This window comes from Colias eurytheme, chromosome 28, assembly GCF_061535395.1.
Source record: "Colias eurytheme isolate Ceu_HAF_F1 chromosome 28, ilColEury1 Martin Lab GWU primary, whole genome shotgun sequence".
NCBI classification, from domain to species: domain Eukaryota; kingdom Metazoa; phylum Arthropoda; class Insecta; order Lepidoptera; family Pieridae; genus Colias; species Colias eurytheme.
The window spans coordinates 654217-675318 of NC_143007.1; the positions used below are offsets into that span (position 1 = coordinate 654217).

Sequence of the window (21102 nt, forward strand, 5' to 3'; positions counted from 1 at the left end):
ATCAAGCGCAAATAAATTATATCAAACTAAATTTACTCAATACAATTTCCACAAAATTGACACATGGTAGACTTCAAAAAGGACACCTAAAAGTACAAATTTTTAACCTTTTAAGAAACGTCGTTCAGTTAAATAAGTGGCAAGTAAATAAGTATACAAATACAATAATGACTTACTTAGAATTTGTATTCGATGGATTTCTTGTAGATAATAATAAATCTGATTGGATTAAAGTTATAATGAATGCGTGTATCTCTGAAACTAACATTAAAGCAGAAGATAACGCAAGAACAGATTATATAGAAGATGTTAATGCGTATAAAAAACTATTAACAGACCAAATCGTAGAATGGTTAGAAAGTTTAAATTGTCAAGTGCTACAGGAAAAAGATTTTGTTACATTTGCTGCTAAAGATTTGTCCAGTTCAATTGTAGCGAGGTATAAGTTTCTACAATGTTACCCTAATCGAATATCTTATGAAAGTGAAATGGAGTTTCTCAAATATCTGATTATAATTTGGATAAATAAAGTACTAGGTGGAGATAATACGGATGTATTGAAAAATGTGGATACCCTACTTAATAAAATAATTTCGTTTCAAAATCGCTTCAAGCTTAAAGTCGCTAGAAGTGAAGAATTGTATCGTAGAGAAAAAAGTTTTGACAAAAAGGTTCTACTTAGGAAAAACTCGGAGTATTTGAGAAATGTCATTTGTGGTATACTTACAGGAATCGATAATCACAATACTGAAGAAGAAAACTTCCTTACACCCAAATCAAAAATTAACGTTTCTAATCGTCCAAAATCTTTAACCTTAATGAATAATACTGATAATAATATTATACCATTTATTAAGGCACGTGCAAACAGTTTTAAAAGAAGGAAAGAAGTATCTCTCCAAATAGACCTAGAAGAAATTAACACCAATCCATGGGACTTAAAAAGTATATTGGACTACAATGTTTGCGTGTTTTTAAATAAAGCAAATCCAACAGAGTATAAACCAATTCAATGTATCTATAATCAATATAGTGATATTTTAAAAACACATTGCTATGAGCTTGAATTTAATGTAAATGAAGATAAGATGGAAATTATAAGAAACAGTATTCTAAATAATGTTTGGAAGATTTACTACAGGCTTATATCTGATCCAGGAACAGATAGCTCGAATTTCAATGCATTATTTGAAGAACAATTTGAAGAATCTCTGTCCAATAGTAAATATCTTCCTGAACTTGAAAATATGTTAGAAATGCGAAGAATATGGAAGGCTAATTTATCGTTACATGTAAATAATATGTATAGACGCATCCAAGAAACTAAAAATGGCCTCTTATTCAGAAGATCATTCCAGGATGTATTTTGTAAAGAATTTAAATTGAGTTTACAACAAAATCAACTGATGGTGTTAATGAGATTATGTGATTATTTTGTAATGTATTCTAAATTTAAGGAAAATGACGTATTCAAAGCATACATTTACAAACAACGCTTAACTACTACAGTAGAGGTTCTTTTTAATAATAACGGTCACATTAAAACACACATTAATGAGGATATAGTTAATTTATTAAATAAAGTATTTAAAACATTAGATAAAATTCAATTAAGTGAGGACATTATAAATGATGAAGCAAGTGAAATAACTTTTAGAGAAAAGCTAGATACTTGGTTAAAAGCTTTACCACTTGAAAACAGCACACAAAGTGATGACGAAATATCTACAATTAAAGTAATAACAGCACTAGCTAAAAACGTTAACATTATAACAAAAATTCACAACGATAAAGCAGTTAGAGAAAAGGAAATAGAGAAAGAAATGACACAGTTTTTGCAAACTCAAATTTCAGATAACGTAACGTATTCTGAATGTCTATGTATGGTTAAGAACTTTTTGGAGAAACTGAATTTTGTACAAGATAGTAAAAATGCGATGGATGGTCCTAAATGTTCAACATGCATTCAAACTAATGAACATTATGGTAGCGTAGAGCAAACACAAAATAATGCAGTACAAAAAGTAGAGTCACGCGTTCGATTTGAAGATACAATAACAAAATGTAATTCTAAACGTGTTCAATACAAACCAGCGGTAAATAAGAAAACTGGTATTCTCAAAGATACCAAAAAATACAATAAATATACATCAGAAAATAATGTAGATTTCGAAGAACCTCAAAGCTCAAAATCTATTTGTTCTGGATGTAATCCAAATGTTATTAGTTATCAAGAAAATATTAGATTAGATGATAGTGATGACAGTATTACAATAATTGAAAATCTACCGAATTTTAAGTCGGAATCCTTTCAAATAGATTTTCCAATCAATGAGGGTACTAATACAGAACATTTGTTCATTCCCGCTAATAAAGATAAATTAGTACCTAATGGTGTACAATTATGCGATGAAGTCGATTCAAATGCAACTAGATATAAATTTTTATACGGAGAAATGATAAGCGTTACAGACAAATATTCACAAACATCTATTGATTGTAGTGAAAATTATCAAGAAAAACGAGTGTTTTGTCAAAAATGTAGATCATTAATTGAAGAAGATGACACTAGCGACGAATACAATGATTCTGAAGAATATTAGAAATTATTATACACTAGCGGTCCGCCCCGGCTTCGCCCGTGGTACATATTTACGTTTTCTCTACATAAGAACCATCCTCGTACTTCAAGGAATATAATAGAAAAGAATTATCGAAATCGGTTCAGCCATTCACACGTGATGCCGTGACAACGCGAAACGGGTGCAGACCCGCCGCCTTTTTATAGCTCCCGCCGCGAAGCGCGTCGAACGCGGCAACTGATACACCAAAATAATCCTTATGGCATGATTCTGTATTCACGCGCGATGACTTATAGCGTATTTCATGTATAACTTTGGTGTTTCTACACCGATTTACATGATTCTTTTACTATAACCTGCCCAGGAGTATGAAGAATAATTGTGCCAAATTTAGTTAAAATCCGTCGGGTAGTTTTTGTTTCTATAACGAATATACAGACAGACAGACAGACAGACAGACAGACAGACAGACAAAAATTTTACTGATTGCATTTTTGGCATCAGTAGCGATCCCTTATCACCCCTTCATAGTTTTTTTTTAAATATATTTCATGTACAGAATTGGCCTCTCTACAGATTTATTATAAGTATAGATAATTGTATTTTGTTAGTTTCTAGTTTGTAAATGTCAGCGTAATGTAATTATTATTGTTTGGTAATTTGTTTTGAAATAAAGGGTTGTGTTTAAAAGTTTAGACCGGGAGATACTGACACAAAATTTCGAGTCATTTGTAACAGGATGGCGGTTCTACAGGGGTCTTAGTACGCAATGACAAAAAGAAAAACGATGGCGTGAACGCTGGTACCGGCGGCTTAGTCGCGTGGGCGTTAGTCGAACTCGTCGGAAAATAGCGAAAGTCAAACGATTTGTAACAATATGGCACTTATTTTTCCTGTAAGTTTGAGGATCAACAAATATAAATACAAAATTTCAAAGATCTATGTGTTGGAAATCTTCACTTATATAAATTAATAATAAATTAAGTTTTCAAGTATGACAGCACTTTTTCCCCCTACTAGAAGTATGGCAAATATAATAATGGTCACATTTTATCAAATACTCTCCAAAAATCCAAATGCAATACTGGTACAAAAAGTTTGGCGAAATAAGAATTTTTTGCAGATTTTCGGCGGTATGGCGACCATTTGGAATCGTCCGAAAAGTATGGCATGGCGATTTTCGTAAATGGCTGCATGACGATAGTTACCTGTGCAAAAGTTAGCCTGGTACAAATGGTTGAATGATTGTTTTATTTAAATCAACACATTCGCGTCGGTATGGCGGGCTGTAAGTCACACCGGAAAAGTATGGCATGACACTACCGCCTACTACTTTTTTATGGGCTATCGGTAAATTCTAAAATTTTTGTGTTACAAATCGTTTGACTTTCGCTATTTTTCCGACGAGTTCGACAAACGCCCACGCGACTAAGCCACCGGTACCAGCGTTCACACCATCATTTTTCTTTTTGTCATTGCGTACTAAGACCCCTGTAGAACCGCCATCCTTGTTACAAATGACTCGAAATTTTGTGTCAGTATCTCCCGGTCTAGTTGTTTTATTTATACCATTTCTATAATATAATACTATACCTATCATATTATTATAATTTATAAACTGGAAAAATTGTTATGCATGCTCTAAAATTACTTAACCGATTTTAAGTATTTTTGCACAATAAATAGAAAATTCAAATTCAAATTTCTTTATTTGCAGAATGTAGATTTACAAAGATGTTAGGTAGGTACATATTACATAGACTCATAAACATTCTGATTTCTGGCTCTTAATTGAGCATGCAAATATATTATAAACTAGCGGTCCGCCCCGGCTTCGCCCGTGGTACATAATATTTACGTTTTCTTTACATAAGAACCATCCTCGTACTTCAAGGAATATAATAAAAAAAGAATTATCGAAATCGGTTCAGCCGTTCTCGAGTTATGCGCTTACCAACACATTTTGCGATTCATTTTTATATTATAGATTACAATAAACAATTTTATATTACACAACACTAGATCCCACATTATGAATGTAGCTTACATTCTCAGGAAGGTGTGAACCGCTAAATTCGTTCACAATAATTAGTAATAATTTATTTACATTTTTAAATTACCTACTAAATAACTTTCTATTTGTTGATGGTATACAAACTGTATGTGATGAGTACCGGACAATAAGGTCTAAAATCGGTCAGTATGAGAATAAAATCTAGCTAAAGGGCGTCTATGTCCCTGATCAATAAAGATAGTTTCAAATTAATAAAAAAACACCTGCGTACATATGTATGTTTTCATAGGGAAGAAATAAAACCATTATCATTATTACAACATTTATTTCACAAATAACACACAAAAACCAATACTAAAATTCACTATTAAAATACAAAGGACTGGGGTGTGGACAATGCCTACCAAAACACTTGGAACACATTTTGAAGTCGTCTCCATGACGATAATTTGGTCTGGAAGCTCTGCACTTTGTCATAACTCTGCCACCACATTTACAACACTTTTGTCCTAAATGCTTCATTTCATACCTATCATGTCTTCTATACATTCTACCAGGTACTTCCTGTTCTTCAATAAACGGCTCCCTATAGCCTCTGACATGTTCAAATCTATCTCCAAACTGACGCGTTCTTTCTAGATGTTTCGCTTGTTCATTTGGAGTTAAGTATCCCGATAAAACTGGACGCTGGTTGCGACTAAAATTCTCGTAATTTGGCGTATTTATGAAATAGCCTCTTTGCTGTTGTCTTTCTATATGAGTTTGAGATATTTTTTCATGTATTACAGGCGGTCGTTCACGTCTGTTAAATTCAGGATTATACGTGTATGTTCGCTTTGTAATATGCAAATTAGGCGATTGTTCTTGATGTTGTGCAGAATTGTTCTGCGTGTTGACGTTTGTAGACTGAGCCATAACATTTCTTTGTCTGTTGACAGGAGGAATTAAGGGTTGAAAGGAAGGAGGTGGAGGATATTGGTTATGTGTGACTACATTAACTGGTGCGCCTGTATTTATCGGCGGCGCTGGTGGTGTAGAAATATTTATAGTATTATTACGTGGTGTGTAAATAGTAGAACCTTGTCGCGAATCAGTTGAATTCCACAAATACTCCTTGACTATAACATGTGGAGAAACATCTACATTGAAATTGGCTTCTCTAGTAGTCACGTTTGGTTCATGTATCGTTTGTGTCACAGCACTATCGCGAGTTTGTTTTTCATTTGCATTAACTGCTACATCTGTTTGTGTGCTTATGTTGATTGGCTGAGGATCGTTAGACGAATCTTTGTGTATATGATAATGTGTTTCTCTTCTCACTGATGTAGGACTACGCGCTCTTATCATATCTAAATGAGCCCTGTCTTCTGCACTTAACATACTGGGCGGTGGTATGTATGGAGTGTACTGTGTACCATTATTAACTCTTTTCATAGTAGAACTAGTAACTGGAGCGTTGTGTGCTGTGACATTTATATTAAATGAGTCGTTTTCTTTATTTTGTCCCGATCTATAAAATATATTTTCTTGTGGCTGCTTTATATTTGGAGTCTTAGTGATGTTATTGTACAATATCTTTACACCATTCTTTATATCGATTTTGTGTCCGGATGTCATCGGAAACTGTTCTAACCAATCTAAAATAGCTTTTAACATTTCTTCTTTCATGTTAACGTTTGGTTGAGATTTGTGCTTCTCTTGTATGCTGTATAGATGATTAGCTAGAAGTGATATACTACTTCTTGTGCTTTCTGTTTTTAGTGGTGATTTATCAGTTGAAATTTCTGTGAGCCAATTCCTTATTTCGTTTTGAATTTTTGTGATGTGAAAGGACGGTTCTAATAATTCTTTTTGAGGCGCTGGCACTTTTATTAAAGCACTATAAAGGTCTCTATTTAGCTTCTGTGGGTCCAATTTCGATGCAGGGTATCGTTTCAAATATTCGTGACAATATTTATTGATTTCTTCATAAATTACTCTCTTGTATTTACTTCTCTCTCCTTCGTCTTCCGAAACATAGTGTAAACTTACAAATGCATCTGCTAAATTGTTTTTTAATTCTTCAAATGAATCATCATTTACAGTGGCTGGAACTGATTGAGATATAATTAGTTGTAACTGTTGTTTATACAACAGTGATTCTACAGTTTCGTAGTTTGAATCTTCATTCGGTTGTATAGCATTTAACCGTGTTTTTAAATGTCTGATTTTTGCCATACATTTTGATAAATCTTTATCACTCACAACTTTGTTCAATCGTTTGAAAATTTGGAACTTTAGATGTTCCAATTCAATGATACTGGATGTTTTAGTATTGGATAGCTTTAAGTATCTTTGCCTGTCTATTATATCTTCAGTTAAATCATCTATTATTTTACTTTTCATATCATCATCAATATCTAAATCGTGAAGCCAATCCTTGAGAACATCTTTTATCTTTTCTTGCTGTGAAATACTCTCATCGACATCGTCTTTATTTTTATATGTTTCATCTCGAATGGGAGGGACAGAAAGTGTTGAATCTAACGATGTATTTATTTCCCTTTCTGGGGTAGAAGTAACGAAACGCTTACGATCTCCTCTTAGTCCATAGGTCAATGGCCTGTCAGATTTTTCACTGATATTGTCATAGCCATCTTCTTCCAATTCTTCTTCAATAACTTCATCACTTATGGACCCACTTTTATAATATTCTTGGTCGCTCAATTTGGGGGATAATGCAGATCTTTTCTTTTGAAACCCTGCTTTTGGTATTTGTTTGACTTTGTGCATTATATCATTAGCTATATTATCAATGTCACTGGAAGGAAGCTTTGTATTTTTTTCTAAATATTTAACTATTTGCGCTTTGGTTTTCTTGGGATCCATTTTATCTGATTTAACATGTTTATGCAGTAGATCTGATAAACCATTAGTGATAGTGTCTTTATTAAGAAGAGTTGATGGAAAACGGTCAAGTGTATTAGCGACAGCATCTTGTATTCCTTTCTTTAATGTTTTTGTTTTATGCCATTTCTTTCTACCTCTTGGCGTAGATTCCAATTTATTTAAAATTATTTTTATTAAATTCTGTTTATCATTTTCATAAATTTCTAAACCTGTTTCGCTCAATATATTGAGAGTTTTACTCACTTCATTGTTAACTGCTTGCTCAAGAGACTGTGCATCGTATTTAGTGCTTTCGATATTTTCTAAGTTGCTTGCGAGCTTAGCTACGTATTTTTTATACTTGTCCACTTTTTGCAAATCAACATACGGTAATTGAGTTAGCCATGTCCAAATTTCTTTATAAAATTTGCTTTTACGCAATCTAGACTTAAATCGCTTAGGCTGTTCACTTTCTTGTAAATTGTCAACTAATTTATTAACTAAATTGTCCACTGTGTCTGGATGTAAATATATGTTATTCTTTTTCATTACGTCTTTCAACCAATTGCCTATTTCTTTTCGGGACTCCATTTGAACGTCGTCAGCATTTGAATATCGTTGTTGTATGTCTTTTAATTTACTAGCCAAATCCTCAACAGCTCTATTGTTTTCTGGTGTATTTTTAAATGCTAATTCAGGGATATCTTGGAACCAAGACATTACGGTATCCACTGTATCTTTTGCTTGTGGTATCTTGCCATCATAACTATCATTAGGGGATATTTCGATTTTATCACCTTCAGAAGGTAATAGCTTAGCCATAAGTTTTTTACTCAATTTGTTCATCGATTTGGCACTCAGGCGTCTATCATCTTTATTAATAACATCATTTAACCAGTCTTTAATCACCGTTTTCATTTTCTCCGGTCGTTCTTCTTTAGCAAGGGAGGCCACTAATGGAGCGATGAGCTTTTTCTTTTCAGCAAGAGGTAAATCTTCTAATTCTGGAAATGATTTCATCCAATCGAGAACCATTTCTTCCTTCTCTTTTAAATTTGGGGACAACTCTTGCTTCTGTTGAATACTATTTAGTTTTTCTCGAAACTCTTCACTAATTTCTGTAGGATCGAGAGGTAATTTTTGAACAACATCCAAAATCTCTTCCGTCAGAAACCCCTCTAAGTCTTTTTCAGGTAACGCTCGATTCATCAGCATAGGTTTTAATTTATGAACAACAGCCTTCTTAATCATATCTTTATTGTGATCAGAAATATTAGATTTTGATAGCATTTTATCCACTAATTTGTCAACGTTATCTTGAACTTTATGTTCGTCTACCGCAAACCTTAGTTTCTTTAAAAGGTTATCACTCAGTTCGTTTATTAGTGTATCTCGATGTTCATAATCTCGTAACGCAGGTAGACCGTTAAGACAATTCTTAATTCTATTAATAGCTTCTACAGAATCAGTTCTATCTATGTTATGTAAGCCTCGAACCAAATTATCAATAAGTTGATTCTTTTCATTATCACTCATGAGTGTAACATTATAAAATGGTAGAATATTATTGACCCAACTTGTTACTTCATCTTCCACAACTGTTTCTAGATCTTTCTTTTTATTAAACGGTAAATGTGACGTGTGAACTAAATCTGGAAACATTTTGAGTAGTTCATCTTCTATTTGCTTGTGTGTTTCTAATTTATCTGTGTTTTTTTCACACACGCACTGCCGTGGACTGTGACAGAAGCAGGCTTTGCTAGGTTTTTGTATGGCCTGAAAAATAACATATCGCATTATAGACGTAAGCTTACTGTTAAACTAAAATGATTTCAAGAATTACAGTATTCGAAAAATACTATAACAAAAATAAAAAAAACAGGTTATCAATAGATTTATCAGATTTTTTTTAAACAAAACACATGTGATATTTAAGGGAATGTATAATTTATAATAACTTACAGATGATGTTCTTCCTCCTAAATTAGTTTCTTTTGTCTCCGTTGGACGCGAAACTGGAAGGAAATAATTAATCTACTATATAAAAATAAGTCGGGTTTTCCTTCCTGGCGCTATAACTCCAGAACGCACGAACCGATTTCCACGGTTTTGCATTCGTTGGAAAGGTCTCGGGCTCCGTGAGGTTTATAGCAAAGAAAAGGTGTCTCTGGTGGCGAAACGGAGTTCGCCCGGTTTGCTAGTAGAATTTAAAACACAAATACACAACTTTACAAATTGAAATAACTTTTAGACTGACGAATATTCGAACATAATATAATAACATATAATTATTTTTATTATACCTTGTACTTCTGTATCACGCTTGACGCCTGATGACTGAAAATAAAAGATATGCTAGTTACTAAGTACTAAAAAAATATTTAAGATTTAAGTATATAATTGTTTTTTTTTTGCACAATAAACACACTAAAACTGAAACTACAAAATATTATGTTAATATACAAGACATTATTTTGTAAAATTTAATATATGAATTTCACTTTTACCGGCGCAAATGCTACACCTTGGTTGCAGTGCTTTTTATGGTGATTGTATCGAGCTTGCATTCGTGGACATATCTGAAATAGAAAGAAAAGAGTGCAGAAACAATTTAAAGTTATACAAAGAAAAGATTTAACAATAAGCTATCTCCATCAGGCAACATGAATGCGTTCCAACTTTATAGAATGGGAAAGTCTTGGTCATTAATTTTGGAATTAACATTGGTTTTGGAATAACAGTCTATGACGTCACAAGATGGCGCAAGTCGATCCTATTCTTATTTGGATCGTCTTATCTTACCTTTGGTGAATCATCACACATGTCTCGTAGTTTCTCACAGAGGGCTCTCTTCACTCCCGTGAGGTACCTCACTTCGATTCCCGGCTTGGACATCGTTGCGTTTAGATAGTTGTATCTGAGATCACAGTCGTCCTGTCTATAATATTTTAAATAATATTGTTATTGCGTATTAAAAATTCTCATTTAAATATAATTTCTAACTCACATAATTAGGTACCTAGGTAATAGATAGCTATTTTTGAAAGAAACTACTTTACTTGGAAACTATATATACCCCTTCCCCTCTTGGATCGATTCAGAACAGTCGTGTATTTTGTTGCTTATTATTTGTTTAATTAAAACGCATAAACTTAAAAAATTACACCGCTAATAATAGGACAACAGCAAGTGAAAGAGATTGAAACGTGCATCTACGTTCGTAAACCGAGCTCTTTGCGGGTTATAGTCTCCTGGTACACAAGATAAGATCGCAACTGTGAGTACAACTTTATCACGCTATCCTTTTCACTCCTGCTGCGCTCTTGCTACGCAGTACGCACCTTGCACTGAGTCATCATCGGACTTCATTCACCGCTTACTTACGATCGATCCATCGAAGGCGCATGAGTAAAGTCCGCCATTCTATTGTCAAGAAGTTATCCACGCGTATTTTTATCTACCCTCAACTTAAAAAATGCATCGATCACCACCGACAAGTTATAGAACATTATCTGACTCACAACTATGCACTACGGCAGGCGATGATGAAAATAATATTACTTTAAGGAGCGAAAAAAGGCGTAGATTGTCGGGCGACAAGTCCGATGAAATGATAAATTTTAAAACTGATATGAGAGATATGCTTACGAAATTATTCTCCGATTTGTCCGAAAGGCAGAATAGTCGTTTAGAGTCCATTGAAAAGCGTATTTCACTTATGGACACTAAAATTACTAATGTCCAGCACACAAATAAGGACATAGAAAATTCATTGAATTTTACAAACGAACAAATAAATGAACTCACATCTAAAATTGAATCTATAAAGTCTGAATTTAATAGTGTCAACTTCAAAATAGGTATAATAGAGGAAAATATCGACTTACTGCAGAGAATTTCACGTAAGACAAGCATAGAAATACGAAAACTCCCCAAACAGATAAATGAAAAGAAAAAGGACCTGTTCTCGATTGCATCCAATTTATTGTGTCATCTTGGATTAGAAGACGAACAGAAGAATTTACGTGATGCTTTTCGTCTGCCGAGCAAGAGAGACTCAGCTGACTCAACCTTGATCGTCGAATTTACAAATACATTATCCAGAAATACGGTAATAGACGCCATCAAGAAATTTAATAAAAGTAACCCATCGCAAAAGTTAAATAGCAGTAATTTAGGTATTAACGGTCAATCGAAACCATTGTTCGCCTCCGAATATCTCACCCCAAAGGATAGACGATTGTTTTTCCTAGCAAGGGAATTTGCGAAGTCAGAGCAATATCATTTCTGTTGGATGAGTAACGATAGAGTTTTTCTCCGGAAGAAGGAAGGAGCATCTCATATTTTGGTAAAAAACGAAGACCAATTGAACCAATTAAAACTTAAGAAGTGACTAGATGTTAAGCAAAAATTAGTTATAATTTTTTTCTATTTTTCTTATAAAAAACATATAAAAATAATTGTAATTTACTCATCAATTTACATAACAGTTTACATGAATTACAAACTTTACACGCTCAAATTAATGTACAATCTTTTACTTTATGATTCAAAAACCACTCAAAACAACATCACACATATTCCACATACACAAATATTGATTAATATTGCACGTTTTGTTTTACAAAATTTTCAACGATCGCTTACCTTGCTAAAATTTTCTAACAAAATAATTTTGTTTTACGGAATGTTACAATTAATAATCTATCCAATAATATTTTTAAAACTCAATCATTTAATTTTGCGGTTCCTCAATTTAGTTAATAATATTAAATCACAACTCTTATATATTGTAAGGCGGTTGAATTTTATAATTAAAATTACTTATATATTTCTCTTAACAGCACAATTGTTTAAACTTTACAACAAAATTCAATACCTTAAGTGATAATTTAGAATCTGATATAACTGAAAGCCTTAATATCACGTGTCAAAATGCAAATACATACTCTGAATGTCCCTATCTAATTGAATATCATGCTACTCAAGGAATATCGGTACTATGCGCTAATATCAGGAGTATTAACTGCAACTTTGACTATCTTGTATCAAGTCTATCAACTATGAACATGACAATTGATATCATTGTCCTAACCGAAACCTGGACAGATGCAAACAGTTCTCCCCCCCTGCTTCAATCATATAATATGTTTCATACAAAAAAATCATTCAATCAAAATGACGGCATTGTTGCATATGTAAAGGAAAACCTAGGATGTACTTATACTGAACCTCTTTTCCAGGATGGAAACTGTCTGATTTTATATATTAATAACTCATATAGTATTATTTGTTGTTATAGACCTCCTAGCTTCGTTAATCCATCTAACTTTCTTAATTCGCTCGTATGTATACTGGAGCAAACAAAAACAAAAAATATTATTCTTACGGGTGACATAAATCTTGATATTATCCAGAATAGTATCACGTCACACGTTAACGAATATTTAAATATAATAGCTGCACACGGACTAAAAGTAGGCATTAATCGTCCTACACGGCTGCTAGCCTGTTTGGATCATTTTATGATAAAGTCCACAAAAACATGCCGTACCGTCATTCTTCCTGAAATATCCGACCATAAACCTATATTGCTTTACGTTCAAGATCTCGAATCATATAATAATAATGTCATTCCTTCTTCAAAAATAAACATACGCCTGCTTAAGGAAGCCCTTAACCAAAAGACCTGGTTGCATTCTAACTTTTTTGAACTAACTGATCCTGATGTTGCTGCATCCATATTAATAAGTTGCTTACAAAAAGCAATTAATACTAGTTCTACAGCTAAGAATATCCCTAAACGAAAGCAGATACTAAAACCATGGATAACCTCGGGAATTCTTAGATCAATTCGGAAAAGGGACGTTCTACACAAAAAATCTAACAAGACACCGAACGATATAGTACTCAGAAACCGCTATACAAAGTACAGAAATACATGCAATAACATTATTAAATCACAGAAAGAACTCTATTTCCAAAATAAATTTAAACTTCATGCAAAAAATATCAAAGGTACATGGGAAACTATTAAAGAATTATGTAATCTAAAACGATCTAACAATTCAGCTATTGACCTGTTGAATTTAAAAAATACGCACACTGAATCATTAGACTCCGTTAATGAATATTTCACGAATGTGGGATCAAATTTGGCTAACAATATCTTAACTACAATCAATAAAACTGTTGCGGATCTCTCTACTAAAGCTACACATTTTAATGGACCGATTAATTCCATGGCTTTAATCCCCACTGACGCTAAAGAAATTGCTAATATAATTGTCTCAATGAAGAAAAGTGCTTCGGCAGGCCTGGACGGTATAAGCTCATCTGTGTTATATAACCATGTTGATATTCTTTCTGAACCTATTAGCTACCTTTGTAATTTAAGCATAAGCACGGGCCAATTCCCCAAAATTTTAAAGAAAGCAGTTGTTGTTCCGATATATAAATCAGGAGAAAAGACCCTACCATGTAATTACCGGCCAATTTCCCTTTTATCTAGTATCTCTAAGATACTAGAAAAAGTGGTTTCAACTCGATTGATAAAATTTCTAGATGCTAATAACATTATTTCTAAAAATCAGTTTGGATTTCGTAGTAAACTCTCGACCCAAGACGCTATCCTCAAACTCACTCACTGTATCACTCATCACCTGGACCGAGGCAATAAATGTTTAGGTATTTTCCTTGACCTTCAAAAGGCATTTGATACAGTGAGCATACCTATTCTTTTGTGTAAACTCCAGAACATAGGAGTGCGTGGCAATGTCTTAAAGTGGTTTCAGGATTATCTAAGTGATAGAGTCCAATGTGTCAAAGTAGAGGGATCGATGAGTAATCATTCTACATGTTCCTATGGTACTCCGCAAGGTAGTACTATAGCTCCTATCCTGTTTTTGATTTATATCAATCCCTTATGTGAGTTAAAAATAAATAACGCAGAAATTGTTACTTTCGCGGATGATACTGTCATCTTGTTCTATGATAAAGATTGGCTCAAGCTCAGACAGATTGTAGAGAGAGGGCTCGCTTCCGTGACAACATGGCTTGAGGATAATTTACTATCTTTAAATACTAAAAAAACGACTTACATCTGCTTTTCTAAGAGTAAAACTCTCTCTCCTTCACCTGATTTTGAAATAAAAATTCATACCTTCCCATGCAATAGGATTCCCAGACTGCAGACAACTTGCAATTGCGAGAAACTACTTCGAGTCGAGCACACCAAATACTTAGGTATACAGGTAGACAGTCACTTAAAATGGGATGTTCAGGCCTCTTATTTAGTAACGCGGTTACGAAGGATGATCTATATATTTAAAAATCTAAGAGCAGTAGTAAATAAAAATACCGTTTTACTAACATACAAGGCACTAATAGACTAGAGTAGATAATTTTTGAAACAAAAAAAAATCGCAGTCGGATGAAACCCATTAGAAAAGGAGGGGAATATGATGAAAATTAAAGGAAAAATAAATTACGGTCAATCCGAGTTCGGGAAGAGGGAGGGGGGAGCTTTTAAGAGAAAAAAATGGTTTCTCTCGATTTCCGACAAAACTACAAGTCCTACGGAAAAAAGTTCAATCGCAAAGTTGTAGGTAATAAAAGGATCTAAAACTTTTGTATTCACAATTTTTTCACATAACATCAAAATTTAGGTGAAAAATTCAAAAAACCAAGTTTTTGGTTTTTTATTTTTTTCTACTTCAAAATTTATTGTTTTTCTACGAAATTTGGTGAAAACTTACTTTATTATGTCCCAAATACACTGTAATTTATTTGATTGAAAATATTTATTTTTTCGCCTTATTTTGAATTAATACCAAAAAAACAACCTAATTTTAAATCGAAAAGTCACCCGTCAAAATATCAGCTTTTTTCAAAAACTTGGGGTGCCTTTTATTCATTGAAATCTCTACTTTCATATGTTGTAAAAAAAAATAAACACCACCATAGTAAATGTTCTCAGGAAATGCATACAAACAGTGTGAAAATTAGCTTTTACTAAATCAGGCACACTTCTCGAACTACCTGAAATGTTTATATCGACATCATTTTGCTTTTGAATATGCTGTAAAATATTAAACTTAGAACAGATAATTATTTTTCTTTTGAAATATTACCGAAAAGCCGATACAAGAGAAGATATAGAGTTCGAGAAGTGTGCCTGATTTAGTAAAAGCTCATTATCACACTGTTTGTATGCATTTCCTGAGAACATTTACTATGGTGGTGTTTATTTTTTTTTACACCATATGAAAGTAGAGATTTCAATGAATAAAAAGCACCCCAAGTTTTTGAAAAAAGCTGATATTTTGACGGGTGACTTTTCGATTGAAAATTAGGTTGTTTTTTTGGTATTAATTCAAAATAAGGCGAAAAAATAAATATTTTCAATCAAATAAATTACAGTGTATTTGGGACATAATAAAGTAAGTTTTCACCAAATTTCGTAGAAAAGCAATAAATTTTGAAGTAGATAAAAATAAAAAACCAAAAACTTGGTTTTTTGAATTTTTCACCTAAATTTTGAGGTTATGTGAAAAAATTGTGAATACAAAAGTTGTAGATCCTTTTATTACCTACAACTTTGCCATTGAACTTTTTTCCGTAGGACTTGTAGTTTTGTCGGAAATCGAGAGAGACCATTTTTTCTCTTAAAAGCTCCCCCCTCCCACTTCCCGAACTCGGATTGACCGTAATTTATTTTTCCTTACATTTTTATCATATTCCTCTCCTTTTCTAATGGGTTTCATCCGACTGCGATTTTTTTATCTTTTCATTATTTTTAAAGGCTTCTACCCCAGTCTATAATAGAAAGCCTCTTAAACTATTGCATATGTGCATGGGGAGGCATGGCTAAGTCCCACCTTATTCATGTCGAACGAGTTCAGAGGGCAATTATTAAAGTAGCGCTAAAATTACCATTCAGATATCCCACTACAAATCTATTTAAGGAATCAAACTTATTAAGCGTACGGAAAATATATTTAAAGGAAATCCTACGACGTTACCATACACAGACAGTACCAGCCTTACAGATTGTTAATAAAAGAAGAGACCGATTCCCTATGCCGCGTACTAATAGTAGGTTTGCTAAAAGATTTTTTCATTTTGCTGCCCCTAAGTTTTACAATATTATAAGTAGGACCCAAAAAGTTAGGACTTTAAATAACAGTTTATTTAAAAAAGCGGTCATTAAATGGCTTGAAAATTATGATTATGATGAAATAGAGCAGCTCATAAATAATGGATAGATGTCAATAATATAACATACACAAACACATAACACTCACATGCACAAGCACACACATTCACAAACACACACACATACACACACACATATACACACACTCACACTAACAAAATCACGCACTATAATTGTAAAAAGCTTGTAAACGCACAACTGTATATTTATATGTTTTTTTTTTTTACTTTCTCTGTTTTTTAAATGTAATCTTTTTGTTGTACTGAACATGTTCTCTGGGAAGGAACTGTCTTCCTTAACACAGGATTTTCCTAGCTAGGAAGACAGAGCCACACTGTAATTGTACTGTTTTAATTTTTGTACTCAATAAAGATATTTTTATTTTTATTTATTTATATTAAAAGTATAATAAAGTTGAAAAATTAATTGTTTATCTAAATTAAAATCAAATTATGAGTAGTGTGTACCTATAACTAGCCAATCGATTAAAAAGTAAACTAAAAACTAAATGAACATACAGGTATTTAAGTGACTCTGAACCTAGAAGATGTAGATTTCTGATGATGAAAAAATTACTGAAATCGTTACAGTAGTTTTTGTGCACATATTACACACGTACATACAAAAAATGTTTCCTTTTATAAATATTATTTGCTACTTCACAAATACATACCTATCATCCACATCCTGTCTATTCCCTGGCCACAGGTTACAAGATGAAATGTTGCCACTTTTCCTCTTCCCAACATGACGGTGCGTTGAACAACGTCGTAACAGCGAACGCATGCTTTTCGACTTTGATTTCTTACCGACTATTTTAAAGTGACAAAAAAAAATGCATATTTATTAAGTGATTAATAATTTTTATTTTTGCATTAACCACTTGTCCTGGGAAGGAAACTAATATCATAGAAGATATTATATATATGTATGTATAACCACAGACTAATAATAATATACTACGTATACAAGTATAACAAAGAAATAATATCACATTAATTTTGATAGAAAAAGTATAATTATTATGACGTAATAAAGGCATTTATTCTGTTTGTATACGTAGTATATTCTGTGATTATTATATTATTAGTCTGTGATTCTGTGCGATAATAGGCTACAATACCTATACAAAACTAGCTGTTACGTAAAAAATCTAAAACTAGCGCCATCTATAGTAATTTTAATTAATAAATTTTGACACAAAAATTATAACTAAGAATCACTCCATTACGGTGTGAAAGACGAACAAACACACTTTCATATTTATAATAAAAGTAAAAATACTAACAATTTCGTCCTTGTGCATACGTTAGAATTCTTTGTACGATTTCAGCTGATTGCGACTTTTCCAAATTACTAGTTATCGGATATTTTCTGAGGGAACCAGCAAATGCATCTACACTGTGGAACATGCCTGAAAATTATGAAATATGCTAGCTATTTTTATTCTTTAAAATATTATGCAAGTAAATGTAAAATAAAAAAGTTTATGTGTGTGTGTATGTAAGAAGTGTGTTTGTGTGTGTGTTTTTGATGAATGTGTGGTTGCGCGTGTGTGCGTGCGTGTGTGTGGACGTGTGCGAGCACGTGTGTGTGTGTTTGTCCCGGATGAGTGAATGCGTGTGTGCGTGCGTGTACGTACGGGTTCGTGTGTGTGTTGGATCATGTGTGTTTGTATGCGTGTGTGTGTGTGCGTGTATATGAGTTTGTGATGGATGTGTGCGTGTGTTTGCGTATGTATGTACAACGTTACTTACGAGATAGAACGGGGGATCTTTGTGGATGCTCATTGCGAAATGTTGGCGACATGTAGTAGCCATCCTGAAAATAAAAATAATATTATTTAAACATTAGATTTAATATAGTATGTTAAGATTGTCCTTTTTATGTTTAAAATGTATTAAAACCAGACATTAGAATATTTCTAATTTTTTGGGAGCTTTAAAGCGTCTGGCGGATGTTATTGTCCACAGAAAGAGTCTGACAATGTTCAATAATATTTTATGGTGACATTTTTATGCATTTTATAGAACGTATGTACACGTTAACCATTCTGTTCTTTAGAAAATAAGAAAGGTTTAGCGGCACTGCGCTCTATGTGCAATATATTTTTTTAAACTTTTTTATATCTTTTAAATAAAAAGATATTTACCAACCTGGTCAACGATCCTACAGCCATCAATCTGCACAGCACTGTCGTGATAAAATTGATCCGTGTTCGTTTCTACATTTGATACTATTCTAGTTGGTGATCTGGAACCTATAGATAATCGAAATAATCCAAATGTATATTTAGGCACACGTTTATGTAAACTACGTACATGCAAAAATAATTATTAGTAACTAGTTACAATAAAAAGCTTCTTTTTTGAAGTGAAACTTCTTTAGGCGCGTTGAGACTAAAATTCCAGGTCACGTCACGTCATGGAATTAGGCGACGTTTTTGGTATCTTTGAATCTTGCCAAAGAAGTTTCACTTCTGACATGCTCTCCTGTCCTCCATTTTAATGATGATGGCCTTATTATGATGATTAGTTATAATACATACTATGATAATACCTACCACAGACATCAAAATGTAATGTTTTTATATCTGTGGATAATACTTACATTTACCTATATATAATACTTCAGTATATTTTTATGTGTCAATATTAAATAAATATTTACCGCCAAAACCACACCTCTCCTTGAACGGCACATCATTTATCAGTGTGATAGCAACCCCTGCATCACGTAGACCGCGCACCACTACCACCCTCTCTCCCCCGCCTTCCATTGTTAATCTCCAAGGGGTACAAACTGTGTTAAATATAATTTAAACTACTATTTTCTGTGGTTGTTACAAGTTCCGTGAATCAAGAGATAAATCGATGAATCGGTCCATAAATAATTCAGTTGATTGATAAATCAATCAATCAAGATTGAATCAATCAATAAATCGACCAATAAATAATGCAACAAATAGATTTTATCAGATTTGTGTCGATCAATAAATAGACAGTTTTCGAGTTTTTTGGTGGTAGTTATATGTTAAAAATATCTTATAAAGATTCAGAAAGGCTTCTAAAAGAAGTCTAATTGAATATATGTTTGAGTTTGTAGTTTTTGTTATACTTAAAAAAAAATAAGACACACAAACTTAAATCAATCAATTATCATATTATGAAATCCCGCGTTCCCTTGTGAGATATGGAGCCAATGTAAAATACTTAAATATATGTTTCACTGATCGATTTTCTTTACGAACAATAAGGTAATTAGCCTTCTGTTTCCTGCCAGAGTGAGATCTTTTTTTTAAGTGACCACCGGGAATCGAACCCAGGATCTACGAAGCACACGCTCTGTAAAATGACAGATAACAATTCTATGAGATAACAGTTACTATAATAAATTATAACTTACAAGCATTTTCCCCTTCAGAAGTCGAAAAACGGTCTGACAGAAATCAGACCTATGACATTGGCGCCAGGTTTCACTTGGCCTGTAAACTATGGTGTATTAATATTTGTTTTGTTTTTTAATTTATCAATATCGTATAGTTAGGAGCTAGCAACGTTGACAAGAGAGAATTTTAGCATAGTTGGTTCTTTGATATACTGTTTCTCTTCCTATTTCGGTTAGAGTCCGGGCTGTCTGGCTGGCCGCAGTGGGTTGCGTTTATTAGTGCGCATCTTATTTGCACAGGATAATATCCGTAATTTAAAGTCATTTATTAACGCATAATTTTTAATCTTTTGCCTTTAGATAGATCCAGACATAATTTTTTTTTGCAAGACGTTTTTTTCGTTGTTAAATAGGTGCCAAACGCAATTTTTTATTTCAAAATTATTAAAATGGGTCCTTATTTTTTTCAAATTAGGTCACAGTATCAGCAGCTTTGAAGATTAGTGAGCGAATAGGTACCTATATCATTTGATTTTTTAAAGTGAAACTTTTATTACATCGTCTCAAACTTTTTGGTCTGTGTAGCGCATGTCGCGTACGTATCGCGGCTGCCGATTAGGTATACCTACTCGGCAGCCGACCGTCACGCGACATGCGCTACACAAAGCAGTGTTCGGAACCGTTCGAACAGTTTCACTTTTACTGTGGTTTTATAAAACCACACAACATTTTTTTTTCTAAACTAGAATATTTTCGAACTTTTTTGACACAAAGATAAAAATATCTGATGACCATGTGATGACTATAAAAAAATTGTTAACATATGGCATAAAAGTTCAACTTACATGGTATATAATACAACAAAACAATTTTGAATCAATTTATGTAAAACTTACAATACTGTTAACAATTTTGCAATTTGGTTGAAATCTGTCATTTTTCCGACATATTATTCGTGTTAGAATTGTCCGTATTTAAGCAAAAAGGAACCACCCAGCAAAAACGCACTTCTGAGATATCAAAGGATTTACAAA

The 21102-nt window shown here is 33.0% G+C and overlaps 1 protein-coding gene across 1 annotated transcript; it reads right to left on the reverse strand.

Annotated features, from left to right (window-relative positions):
- Positions 1 to 4918: 4918 nt before the first annotated feature.
- LOC149896424 (uncharacterized) lies at positions 4919 to 19460 on the reverse strand. The gene is made up of 10 exons (XM_090117419.1): positions 19352 to 19460; positions 18838 to 18941; positions 18439 to 18502; positions 17970 to 18095; positions 17355 to 17493; positions 10267 to 10402; positions 9972 to 10043; positions 9768 to 9801; positions 9427 to 9479; positions 4919 to 9240 (listed from the first exon to the last, which is right to left on the reverse strand). Exons 1-10 carry the CDS (start codon positions 19458 to 19460, stop codon positions 4951 to 4953), a joined length of 5127 nt encoding a protein of 1708 aa, XP_089973545.1. The 3' UTR covers positions 4919 to 4950.
- Between the last annotated feature and the right edge of the window lie 1642 nt (positions 19461 to 21102).